This window comes from Nycticebus coucang, chromosome 20 (genome assembly GCF_027406575.1).
Source record: "Nycticebus coucang isolate mNycCou1 chromosome 20, mNycCou1.pri, whole genome shotgun sequence".
NCBI classification, from domain to species: Eukaryota; Metazoa; Chordata; class Mammalia; order Primates; family Lorisidae; genus Nycticebus; species Nycticebus coucang.
Window position 1 is genome coordinate 55,093,069 of NC_069799.1, and position 12,966 is coordinate 55,106,034.

Sequence of the window (12,966 nt, forward strand, 5' to 3'; positions counted from 1 at the left end):
GCTGGAACACAAATGGGACAAGGGAGCGAGTGTGGCAGGAGCAGAATGAGCAAGTTAAATGAGAGTCAGAGAGAAGGAGCAGAAAGGGGGTGTGGAAGGGCAGACCACAGTCTGTGGACATGATAAAAGACTTTGTGTTTTACTCTGATGAGAAGAGAGGAGACTGGATGGCTCGGAACAAAGGAGTGATGAGACCCAGCTCATAGTAACGGGGTCGTGTAGGCAGTTGAGTCAAGAACAGACAGTAAGGGAGGGATGGTAAGAGCGAGAAAACGAGTCTAGAAGTGATTGGGGATGAGATGATGTAATGATCCAAGGAAGAGCTGGCGATGGTGTCTCAGACCAAAACAGTAGCAGAGGGCGTGTGAGAAGAGCTTTGATCCTGCATATGTTTTCAAGACACAGACACCAGCATTTGGATGTGGGAAGTGAGAGAAAGAATACTCAAGGATAATTCAATGATCTGGGGCCAAAGGGTCTTGGGACTGAAAGATGAGGAAACCATTAATTGAGATAGGGAAAGACTATGGGAGTGGAAGTTTGAAAAGTCCATTACACATCATAGTGGTGATGGTGAATAGGCAGTTGGGTGTATGAGTCTGGAATTCAGAGGAGAGACCAGCAAAAGACTGGTATTTAAAAATTAGACGCTGAAGGTAGATAGAAAAACTAAAAGCCCAAAAAGCTTAGCCCTGGGTTCTCCAAGATGTCTAGTAGATGAAAAAAGACCCAACAAAGGAGAAAAGGAACAGCTAGTGTGATAGAAGGAAAACTGGGGAAGTGTGCTTCCCACAACCAAGCAATTAAAGTACGTAGAAGAGTCTGGGGGAGGCCGCCCTGTGAACGCTTGCTCACGGTCAAGTAATATAAGGGCTGTGCATTCACCCCTGGATTTAGCAATATGAGGGTTACTGGTGATAGTGACTAGTTTTTGAGACAGAGTCTCGCTCTCTAGCCCAAGTTAGAGTGCAGTGGCATCATCATAGCTCACAGCAACCTCTTGGGTCCAGGCCATCCTGCCTCTGCCTCCTGAGTAGCTGCCACAACGCCTGGCTAATTTTTCTATCTTTAGTAGAGACAGGGCCTTGCTCTTGCTTAGGCTGGTCTTGAACTCCTGAGCTTAAGTGATCCTCTGCCTTGACTCCCAAAGTGCTAAATTACAGGCATGAGCCAAGGCACCCTGATTGGCATGACTGGTTTTGATTGGGTGGCGGGGGTGACAGCATAACTGGAGTAGGATCAAGGGAGCAGAAGGGAAGCAAGTGCACACAGCTCTTTGAGGGAATTTTCCTGTCAAGAAAAATGGGATATTTAGAGGGAATATAAGGTCAAATGTAAAGGGAAATAAGAATGTTTTTACATACTGATGCAATTTCCAATGGAAAGACAAATACTGATGAGAAAAGAAGGACGGACTATGCAGCTGCGTCTGGACAGTGTGAGTGGGGAAGACGGCCGCTGCTATGCACACAGTGGCTGGCAAATACACAAAGGAGGACAGATGGAAACCTCTTGCAGTTTTTGTTTTTTTTTTTTGAACCCGCCACCTCCAGCATATGGGGCCAGCGCCCAGCGCCCTACTCCTTTGAGCCACAGCCACCGCCTGAAATTTCTTGATGTTCTCTTCCATTTGCCTCTATTTTCTCAATGAAATCGTAAAGCAATGAGCAACAGCAAGATAAGAAGGGGTTGTTGAAGGTTTAAAGAGGGGGAGATGACAGGGAAAATCTTTAGAAAGGTGAAAGAGTGAACCGAACAGAGATACTTAGTGCCACGTCTAAGCAGCAATCAGGGGCTGGTTGATAGTGAACTGAGGTGAGACTAGTAGCCAGCAGGGCCATGTCCAAGTTCAGCTTACAGATAAAGGGACAGAAACAGGATCATCCGGAGTTGAGTACGTACAAACACAAATATCCTATTGAACCAGACTCAATTGAATGAAACTTCCTTCCTGTCATCACACAGTCATCGGAGGGGAGTTTTCTCTTAGGATCCCATTCCTGTCCCACCAGTACTTTGTCACCTTTAACATAAAATCCATAACACCCAATATTCTCAAATACTCACCGCCCTTCAAATCTGTGTTTTAAGAAATCAAACAACGCTTTTTGCATCATATCTGTGACCTGCAATTGGGCAAGCAATAAATTAAGATACAACAAAACAAAACTATTACTAATTAGGATAAAGCAATTTTATTTCTCTGGGGAGTGCATGAAAACCTGGGCTTTGCGTTTGGAAAAGGTAGCACATGAGCTTGCCGCATTCCTCTGGTTTTTGAGTCCTGATGCCGGTGAGAATGAAACTGAACTTTGGATGACATTTCCATGACAAACGACACTAAATGGTTTCAGTCACTCTCCATTTGCTACTATTTTCTGGACCCAGTAAATTGGAGCTAGAAATCTTCAAAGCAACAGCCAGGAAAACAGGACACTAAGCTTGAAAAACAACATGCTTTGTTGCTATGAACTCTTTAAGCTCTACATTCAAGGGTTGGGAATGGGGTGCAGAGTTATTTAATGCAAAGGAGTTCAGCATGCAAAGGTTGAGCATGCTATAGAACACGGCTACTCACCTCGTATCCCTTCAGAGAAGGGCCCACCAGGACCACGGGTCGCATAGATGGTACCACGTCATACGGAGGGGTGTGCTCTGTCTGCAGAGAGAGGAAAGGCTTTTAGACCCCTCCCAAGCTGGGGGAACTTCAGTATTTCACCTCTAAGGTGCTCTTTCTGAACTCCGTGATACGAGGCACGGGCTTTCCAGACATCTAAATGTTTTTTTTTTTTTTTTTACTTGCCTCTTTTCTAAATAAACCCAGTCAAAGATCAGTGGTGGGTTTATTTTCCTCAAGTTTTTAGTGACTCGATTAGCTACAGTTTTCCTGCTGTTCTCAAGAAACGCTACTGACCTCTCCGTTCCTCAAGCAGGAGGCACTGCTTTTGAACAAAAACCAGTTGGGAGAACAAACAGAAACAGGGCTCATGCAGAAAAGGTGCTTTAGGCTTGAGGGCAAGTTATTACTGCTTTTCAGATGCATTTGAGTTTTCTGAAGAGTTGAAAGGCAGGCATAATGTGGTTAATTATGGAGGAAAGAGACACTGCATTGTTCTCACCTCTGTCTTTCCTGCATAAAACCTAATTTCAAAATATTAGAACTCTCAGTACCAAAGGCTTGAAAAATTCTATTTTATCGTGAGAGTTTAAACTGGCATCACTGGTTCCAGTAAACAGTAATCGTGATCGCTGCTGACACCTTAGTGGTTGATGCTTTTTTCCTTATACTTTGGTACTTAAAAACTTCACATGTATATGTGTCTTGGAGGAAAGATGGTTAATGTGTAGTAATATATTCAACGGTGCTTCAGTGGCCCCAAAAGGTTCATCATCAACTTGCATATCTAACATCCTACTTAAAAATAATTTAGGCAGCGTTTTTGTTGAACAACTTGTTTCATGTCTTTCTGCAATGATTTTCCTTTTTTGGAAGAGTAGGGGGAGGAGCTAAATTTTCTAGCAATTTCTAAAACTGTCGCCAGTTTTCTGCTTAATTGCTTCAGATAAAATGGATAAAGTAGAATTTTTTCAAACAAATGAGATAAGAGCTAATTGGTCTGATTATTTTAAAACTGGCTCTTTTGATGGCAGAAAATATTAAATTGATCCAAAAGTAAACTTGTTTTTAATGTAGAAGAGAGGCAGATATGGCCTCAGACACTGGGATAGGCAAATCTTTGGGATGTGAATCCCAGCAAAAAGTGCCTGAAAACATGTGTTTTAAGAATCATATGCACCCAAAGACAAAATATGTGCTTTAAACTACTTTAAGAATTTGATAAACTGATGTGCAAATGTGAATGTGATTTTTGCATCAGCCTATCATTCCAGAACCTTTTACTGTTGCTCAAAACTGCCCATTGCAAACTTTCTGCCTTCATTTTTAATTTAAGTTGCCTCAGGGGGGAATAGAAAGCATTTCAAATTCAAAAGCTTCCATCTGAGATTTCACCAAGTAGTCACAGACTGTCTAATCAGAGGGGGAGAAAATGTTACTGTGACTGTGCTGTCAAATGGTACTGCTTAAAACTTTACCTAACATTCAAAATTCATTTGGATAGACACAATCAAGCTAGAATACATTTTTGAACAGAAAAAAAAAAAAATAACAAGACAAACATAATACAGTGACAGCACGAATGCCATACAAGCACCAGTCTAAAAGCAACCTAGAACATGGAAGACAGTCTCCTCGTTGACTTGCGGATTGTTGTTCTGTTTTTGAACTCTACATTGAAGTCTACCACATAATCGATAACATAAGAAAAATGAATTACCAGTGCCGAAGGCATCAGAAGCATATTTATTCGATTATTACATTTATACCACCTGGGATCACACTGAAAGTGCGTAGAAGCCAAGTCCTTCTAACTATGCAGGATATGGACACCTTTTTCACCACTGTAATTAGAAATATAAATTGCATGCCTTTTAGTAATAGCTATCAAGAAATTTCATCTCAGGCCTGGAAGTCTTCAGTGGCCCAGTGTGGGAGAGGTCTTTGGTTCCTTTGTTTGTGACTGAAAACTAGCAAAGGGTTACCCAAGCTGGAAATCAATCAGCTTCGCAATCAATAGGGTAGCTACAGAAATTACCTTATTTGATGGAATATTGGTGTTTTGTGCCTTGTGGAGAGTGACACCATTATTTGATCTATCCTTCCCTGTTAACTCTATTTTCTTTGAATTATTTAGTTAAAAAAAAAGTACGCTAAACAGTTTTAGAGTTTTTTGGAATTTAACGGTAAACAGATTTCAAAAAGTGTCTCGACTAATGAGATTGTAGTTCACGTTCCTGCTCTGAACTGTCCAAAGCAGCTTAGCAACGCTGATGCTCTCAGCTTCTGAACTGTGGACACTATTAGTCATGTGTCTGCAAGTTTCAGCTGCAACAAAAATATTAGAGCAGAGTGATGGGTCCACTGTTTGGGGAGAACTTCAAGCTGAAGCTTTTTGCATTAACACAAAAATGCAATGTTTTAAATTTTGCCTGGAGTGTTGAGTTCTTCTCTTATTATAGTTTTTTTTTTTTTAAAGAACTTTCCAGTTCAGTATCTGATACCTCATTGCTGACTTGAGAGTTCCTCCAAAGAGCAAAATACTTGTTTGCTAAGGAAAAGAGATCAGCATGTTGAGAGTTTAGGGCAGAGAGGAAACGTGGCTTCACAGCTGTGTATTAGAATATCCCCCTGGTTTTGCCAGACATGGTGATATCAGAGGTATGACTCTTAAAAGACACCATAGGAGCTGTGGAAAGTGGTGTGTACAAGGAGGGGGAAAAATGGAAATTTTGGAGGAGAGGGGGAGAGTTACTGGTCTCTAAAAAATAATGCTTTGAAGCCACAAAATGGACTGAAAGAACACAGACTTTTTCTGGAATAAAGATAGCTCAGGTATACCCTATAATTTCCAGGTAAGGGACAAGTGGCACCACTGGGTAGCATCTTGGGTGGCCGACGGCAAAGGCTCTATGCACGGCCACCAGCCACACTGTCCAACAGGTGAAATGCTGAAATCTGAACTGCTGGGGAAGGCGAGAACATGGGGAGAGTATTCATATATGACAAGAGGAGAAACTCACAGTAAACCGCCAAAACAAGCCTGCAGTTCTCCACTGGTCTTGCTCATCTGCAGATTGGGCACCTAGTGGATTAGAAGTTTAAATACTGACTAAATTAAAAATCGAATCATTTGCTTTTTAGTACAAGCTATGTATCTGGATAGTATCAACCAGAATCTCATAACTGCCTTAAAATGCTTGATTAGAAGTTAAATTTCTGGCCAATAAAAAAGAAAAAAGAAAGACAGACAGTAAGCATGCACAATTGAGGTGCATCGATGGGGTTCTCAAAGTCTGACATCCCTGGATGTTGAAACAAATTCCCTCGCTGGTAGATAGTATTCCATCAAAAAGGATAAGTGCTGTAATGGCGTTTGAACAGATCACTCCCTGAACTGAGTTGCTTTGAAATGCATGGACTCCATTCACTGTGGATAAGTTCTTCTCTCGGGACAGAAATGGTTGTATTTAATAAAACTGTGGGAATTAATGCTAATGATGCCAGTGGCAGGATCAACACAGCTATGTCAATGTGAACTTACCGATTTCTGCTTCTGCTTAGCTACAGCAGCGTGGAAAGGAAACAAAGAATAACAGAGCATGCATGTTATTGGCTTGTCAAAGGACGCAGACGGTCAACAGGACTAGCGAAGTGACGCAGTGCAGTCGAGCGGGTGGACAACGGGAGCTTGGAAGTTAATGTTACCTTCTTAAAGAAGGGCATTCTTTTCTCTTTGGAGTGGGGTGACGTTACACTGTTTGCACTGGGTTTAGGGGAGCGGTGGTTTGCTGGAATATCATTTTCTTCTGCATCTAAGCCAGTAGCGTCTATGTCTATAGCTATATACAGACAAACAATTCAAAAATCATCAGGTGGAGAGGAGAAGCAAACAGGTCACAAAGAAAATAAAATGAAAGCAAATAAGACTGACTGTAGTTTAAAAGAAAATGTCTCATGGGAGGTCAACACAGTAAACAAAGGAAGTAAAATTTCAAGGTAAAGCATGTTAGAATGCGATGCCACCAAATCTAACGAAATGGAAAGATACCCACTTGAACATTTCAGTTTCATGCTATATCTCTTGAATAATATTTTTAAAGAAGCATTTTTAACTTGTTTCAAATATAATGTCGATGTACTCCATATCAACTGTATAAAATAGGACAGAATAAAACATTTGGCTTGACTTCCTATGATATCTTAAACCAGTTTTTAGGTAATAAGCAACTGGGCTGAAAACTTTTTATCAGGGCAGTGACTCACACCTGTCATCCTAGCACTGCAGGGGCGGGGCTCCGTGGATTGCTTAAGCTTAAGAGTTGGAGAACAGCCTGAGCAAGAGCAAGACCCCATCTCTACTAAAAATAGAAAAACTAGTCGGGCATTTGGTGCCTGCTTTCGTCTCAGGTACTTGGGAGGTGAAGGTAAGAGGATCACCTGAGCACAGGAAGTTTGAGGTTGCCATGAGGTGAGATACCAAGGCACTCTAGCCTGGGGCAACACAGTGAGCCTCTTTCTCAAATAAGAAAAAAAAGAAAAAATGTTAAGCCACTGTCTCCAAAAAGACCGAAAAAAAAAAAAAAAAAGAAAAGAAAAGAAAAAAAAATAAGCCTATATCACGCTGTGGCTCTGATTTCCCATTTTGCCTGCTTATGTGCAAACTGAAGGCAATGTCAAAAGGTTCACTGAGATTCCAACAGGCATTTGAGGAAAACAGAGAATAAAAAATCCTCAATCCAGGCAACAGAAAGTTGTCATACGCAAGGCAAATGACTCAGGGAGGGCTCCTGGTGGACAAAATCAACATGATTTTAAGATACGTGTGTCCTCAGATAGTCCTGATCGGTGAGTAATCAAAAAACACCGGATCCCCTGATGCGGGAATGAAATCAGTCTAATAAAACTTTAGGAAACTTCTGATGCCTTGTGTAGAGCTGCTGCTGGATTTAACACAGGAGGTAGAGTGCGAGGGCTCAAAACCCTCTAGAATACGTCACTGGTTTCCTCATCCATAACAGGAAGGGTCTGGGCGTGGTGCTCAACGCTCTTTCACTTTTTGAATTTTTCAATCTCAAAACACCGCACTTAAAATGGGAAAAACACGTGTGATCTCATTTCAAAGTTTATAAAATACTTCCACATCCAACAGAAATTACTATGGAATTTTATCAACTATAGAATCAGAGTGGGAATCATTTTGAAGAACAACTGTCAACTGCGTTATTTTTAAGATGAGAAGATAAACTCGCAAAGTTTAAGGGGCTTGTTCTTGGCAAAGACTCGGCAGACGCAGGCCCCAGACCTTGTTCCGCCTTTGGCAATCTCTATCCTGTCTTTCCACTGCCCTGTCCCTCTGGGTTAGGTTCTGCCTCAATCTGGGGGCACTCTTTCAGTCCCCGGCCCCCTCGGAGTCATGCCCTGGAGGTCAGCATTTGGGATATCAGAGTTAAGCTCACCAGAAAATTATTCTGTGTTTGACATTAGCTTCAAAGAGAAAACAAGAAGAAAACTTACCCCAGGACATCATCATATTACACATGTCAGCTCTCTTAACAAAAACCACAGTACATTCAGATTTAAGGAACAATTTACCATATTGAAATAACAGCCCCTTGGTTGTGATAACAGCTACCATTCCTGTGGTACACAAGCTGAATTCGTGCATTCAACAGCCTCTTTTAACCTTTTCAAAGGCTGGGACCTCATCTGACAGGTATCACGTTATTTTTCAGCGTTGTGGTTATTACGGATATTAGATGATTCAGCCTTACGAAAACTAAGATCTCTTATTTAATTGTTCCTTTTCATTTGATTAGGTAGAAAGCCTGGCACTGTTTGCACAAAAGTATCAGTCTCGGTGATTGCTTGCATAGTAGATGGGGTATGACTTTTTATCAAGTGAAACTAAGAATGGACTGCACGGATTCCAGGTAGTTAGGTAAGCTTACCTAGAGAATATGTCTCTCTCTGCCCCATCCATGCATATTGATGAGCTAAAAGGTTCAGCAGGTGGGGCGGGGGAGAAACACTATGAAATGTCTCGGGGGACTGGAACCAATGCTGATTTTAATATCACCAAGTAGCTAATCCTTTGCTCATACAGGCAAATTTGCCTATGAGGCTTACTGAAGGACATAAGCCAAGAATCTGAAAAAAAGTCTTCAGGAAGGGGCAGTGCCTGTGGCTCAAGGAGTAGGGTGCCGGCCCCATATACCAGGGGTGGTGGGTTCAAGCCCAGCCCTGGCCAAAATTGCAGGAAAAAAAAAAAAGTGTTCAGGAAGGATTTTCATTGAATCCCAACGAGGAAGTGTGTTGTTAGCACCTTCCTGGATATAAAGGAAAGGGTCAGGGTCAGTATCTCATTTATGTCCTCACCAACATCAAGTAAGTTTCCCTTCCAGTGGTAAATTCCAACATGCTTTTATCTTTGTCATCTTTTATTGGGCTTATAAAGTCTAATTTAAGGGAGAGTAGCCCTTGAGTTTTATTTATTTAAAGAAAGAGTAATGGGCATCAATGTTTAGTCATGACATTACCCAGATGATACCTGGCTACCCACACAAGTAGCCTGAGTCAGGTTCTAAATTTACCTGTGCCTGGACAAAAAGGGCTCAAAATCCCAAATGAAAAACTTTCCAATGTTATTAGTCCCAACATTTGGTTAACTTAAGTCTAAAAGCAGCTGCATGCATTTTGGAATGCAGAGAATTCTACAACATGTCACTTTCAGAACAAATTAAAGAAACTTACCAAGACGGTTAAGAAGTATTTTCAACTCTGTTCAGAGTTCCCTATATTTTTATGGTTTCCTTTTAGTGCAGTGTTCTCCTTTTTAAATTTCGTCTGGGTCTTCCCATACCTTAGCAAACACTAGTTATTTACTTGGGAAGAACTACTGCCCTCTATTTGAAAATAGTTTCATTCTTCTTCATTAGTATACTTGTATTATTATTATTACTATATCATTGCTAGAGAGCCTTGGGAACATGTTTTGAAATTTTTATTTTAATCTTGGAGCTTGGGTCAAGTTGAGCGGAGTTCAGGGGTGACACACAGTGCTGTGTGTTCTGCAACTGACCCCATTACCTATACAAGATGACCCCATTACCTATACAAAATGTGAAAATTTCTCCTATTCTAAGTCCTTGAGGACATTTAAGCATATATATGTTAGGCAGCTGCTTATTTTCTTTGATCTAGCCATGAGGGAGGGAAATTACCCATAGGGCCACCAGGAAACAAAGATAAACATTACCACTGCAGGTCAATCTACACTTGATAGGTAGGGCAGCTGCTAGTGAAGGGGAATTGGGGGGCACTTCTTTCTAGAATTTTCTCATGTTTTCCTTTGAATTTTATCTCAGAGTAGTCCTGACATTCCTGTTATACATTTTGTCATCAGTGGTATCTCTAGTCAACTCAGTCACAAGGATTTTCTACTCTTTGTATTCAGAAAAATTATTTCAAACTCCTTTACCTGCACCTTTTCCTTCAAAAAATACTAAACTCTTCACGAAACTTGAATTCTAGTAAAGATAAACATTGGACTACAAGGTAAAATGTTATTTTACATATATATTAAATGATTCTTCAAAATCTAGATACCTCCTCTCCTTATACAGATGATCTTTGACAATAGTTCGACTTCAGATTTTTCTTTTTTTTGTAGAGACAGAGTCTCACTTTATGGCCCTCAGTAGAGAGCCATGACCTCACACAGCTCACAGCAACCTCCAACTCCTGGGCTTAAGCGATTCTCTTGCCTCAGCCTCCCAAGTAGCTGGGACTACAGGCGCCCGCCACAACACCCGGCTATTTTTTTGTTGCAGTTCGGCCGGGGACGGGTTTGAACCCGCCACCCTCGGTATATGGGGCCAGCACCTTACCGACTGAGCCACAGGTGCCGCCCTTGACTTCAGATTTTTCAACTTTATGATAGATTTATCAGGATGTTACCCCATCATGAGACGAGGAGGATCGGGACCTATGACAGCTTGACTTAATGACTTTTGGACTTTATGATGGGTTTATCTAAGTATTAAATGCAGCATATGATATTTTCAGTTTACCACGGGCTTATTGGTGTGCAACCCCATCATAAATTGAGGGCACTTGTACTGACAAAATGATTAGAAGACCACGATATGGTCGGAGGTAAACAAAGAACTGTTCTCGTCCTCAGAAACAGGACTGACATCTGCAAGTGGGATTGCTGCCTTACCGCCATGCGATGTAGCATTGTTCCATTTTAGAAGCCTCATAATGGTCCTCAGGAGTGACTGAAATTGTCTTTAAGATATATAAGAGTAGAAGTTTGTATAGTAATCCCTGCAACTTCATACATTTGAGGAGCAACAAGACAAGGCTCCTTCCCAATCAAGGGAAGATAGAAACTTCACTTAATAGCTACAAGGGCTTCAATTTTCATTTTGAGCACACTTTTTTTTTTTTTTTTGCAGTTTTTGGCCAGGGCCAGGTTTGAACCCACCACCTCCAGTATATAGGGCCGGCGCCCTACTCCTTTGAGCCACAGGCGCCGTTCCATGCTACTTTCTTAATTGCTGCAAGTTGTAAGTATATAGTTTTTGAAATCATTATGCATCCTAAAACAATTTATTTCTCACTGTCCTCAGATTTTACGCACAAAGTCCTATCATTTTTGCTAAGAAGTCCTTGACTGGTCTCTAAAATCTGTCAACATTCAAACAAGATGTGATTATCAATAATAGAGAAATCCAGTTCTTATGACACACCAGCCACCATGTAACTAGTCCCTTAATTTTTCCACAGATGCGCAATTCCCTCTTTTTGATCTCTTCCCATTTCTAGCTTTCTAGAAATCATACGCAGCATCTTTTCCCTCACGTGCACTGGCAGCTAATCTTTATGCTCATACCCTCACTCCCCATTATAGCTCTTAGCAAACTAAGTCGGTGATCCCAGGCTTTCCTGCAATTCAACCAATTAATTTCCTTTGTATATAGAACTCCATGTTCTATAAAGAACAGCAGAGTTGCCAGATTTAGCAAATATAAATGCAGTAAAATTTGAACTTCAGATAAGCAATCTTTTTTTTTAGCATACGTATGTCTCATATAATATATACTTATGCTAAAAACATTATTCATTGTTTATCTGAAATTCAAGTTTACCTGGGTGTCCCTTATTTAATCTGACAACTATGAGATGAATCCACTGATCGGGAAAGAAAACAGTAGATACTCTCCTCACAAATGTTTACATCTTTCCTCTGTAATTCTTTTCTATGTATTCTGCAAAGCCCTTTTGGTACAGCGATCCCTCCATGTTCACTTTCTTCTCTGTTCCTCACCTCTCTAAAATTTTTAATTCTTCTTTCTTTTTTAAACACCGCAACTACACTTCATGTTGCACTACGGTTGTTGATGGGCGTCACCCATGCACTGCCCACGACAAGGTGCCAGGCACCATGAGGGAACAAAAGATTAAAAAGTTAAACCTGTTCATCCTTTGATCAGCAGCAACTTAAACATTTTGACACACTTTCTTTTTTTATTTTTCCAAGCCAGAAAAAAAAAAAAATTCCCCCGTATTGTTTTTAACTCCATAAGGGCATCTTTACTTCCTGATCCCAATGAATATCTGTAGGGTTAACATAGTAATTCAGTGTATGTAAGTTCACAAAGTAGACAAGGCTGGCGGAAGCATGAAATGCAGTGTGGACTATCAGTGTGCGTCACCGACTTACCAGATGATGGAGGTGTCGATTTTCTGGAACTAGGTACTATGTCACCCAAACTGGATGATGAGTTTCCTCCCGATTTACTGGAGTAAAGCAAAAATTTCTATTAAATCTGACACTTATTTCAGATCTTAAAACATTTGTCTTACTCAATAAACATGATAATCCACTGTGTTCTCATTGAACTTTACATGTATCTTCAAGAAACAAAACAGAAATTTCTCAGCAGAGGTTTCTGGAGTACACAAAGGAGCAATGTGATGGTCCCTGTTTTCAAATTCAAGGTTGAATTTAAAAAGAATCAAAGATACTGGGCATCAAAAAAAAAAATCATTCTATCATAAGGACATCTGCACTAGACTGTTTATCACAGCTCAATTTACAATCGCCAAATTGTGGTACAACCTAAATGCCCACCAACCCAGGAATGGATTAACAAGCTGTGGCATAGTGTATATACAATGGAATACTATTCAGCCACTAAAAAAGATGGAGACTTTACATCTTTTATATTAATTTGGATGGAGTTGAAATACATTCTTCTTAGTAAAGCATCGCAAGAATGGAGAAGCAAGAATCCAAGGTACTCAATAATGATATAAGGACAACTGATGGTAGTACATGG

At 40.7% G+C, this 12,966-nt stretch overlaps 1 protein-coding gene across 12 annotated transcripts in view; it reads right to left on the reverse strand.

Annotated features, from left to right (window-relative positions):
* Positions 1-12,966, reverse strand: part of CACNB2 (calcium voltage-gated channel auxiliary subunit beta 2) — a 355,444-nt gene that overhangs the window by 27,993 nt on the left and 314,485 nt on the right. For 6 of the 12 annotated variants that reach the window (XM_053572162.1, XM_053572164.1, XM_053572171.1 and 3 more), the window contains 4 exons: positions 12,348-12,424; positions 6,326-6,459; positions 2,579-2,659; positions 2,068-2,126 (listed from right to left, as the gene is read on the reverse strand). In XM_053572162.1, coding sequence (XP_053428137.1) covers positions 2,068-2,126; positions 2,579-2,659; positions 6,326-6,459; positions 12,348-12,424 — 351 coding nt within the window. Of the gene's footprint in view, positions 1-2,067; positions 2,127-2,578; positions 2,660-5,640; positions 5,703-6,161; positions 6,182-6,325; positions 6,460-12,347; positions 12,425-12,966 lie in introns of all 12 variants that reach the window. The other 6 variants (XM_053572165.1, XM_053572172.1, XM_053572174.1 and 3 more) reach the window with 2 other exon arrangements.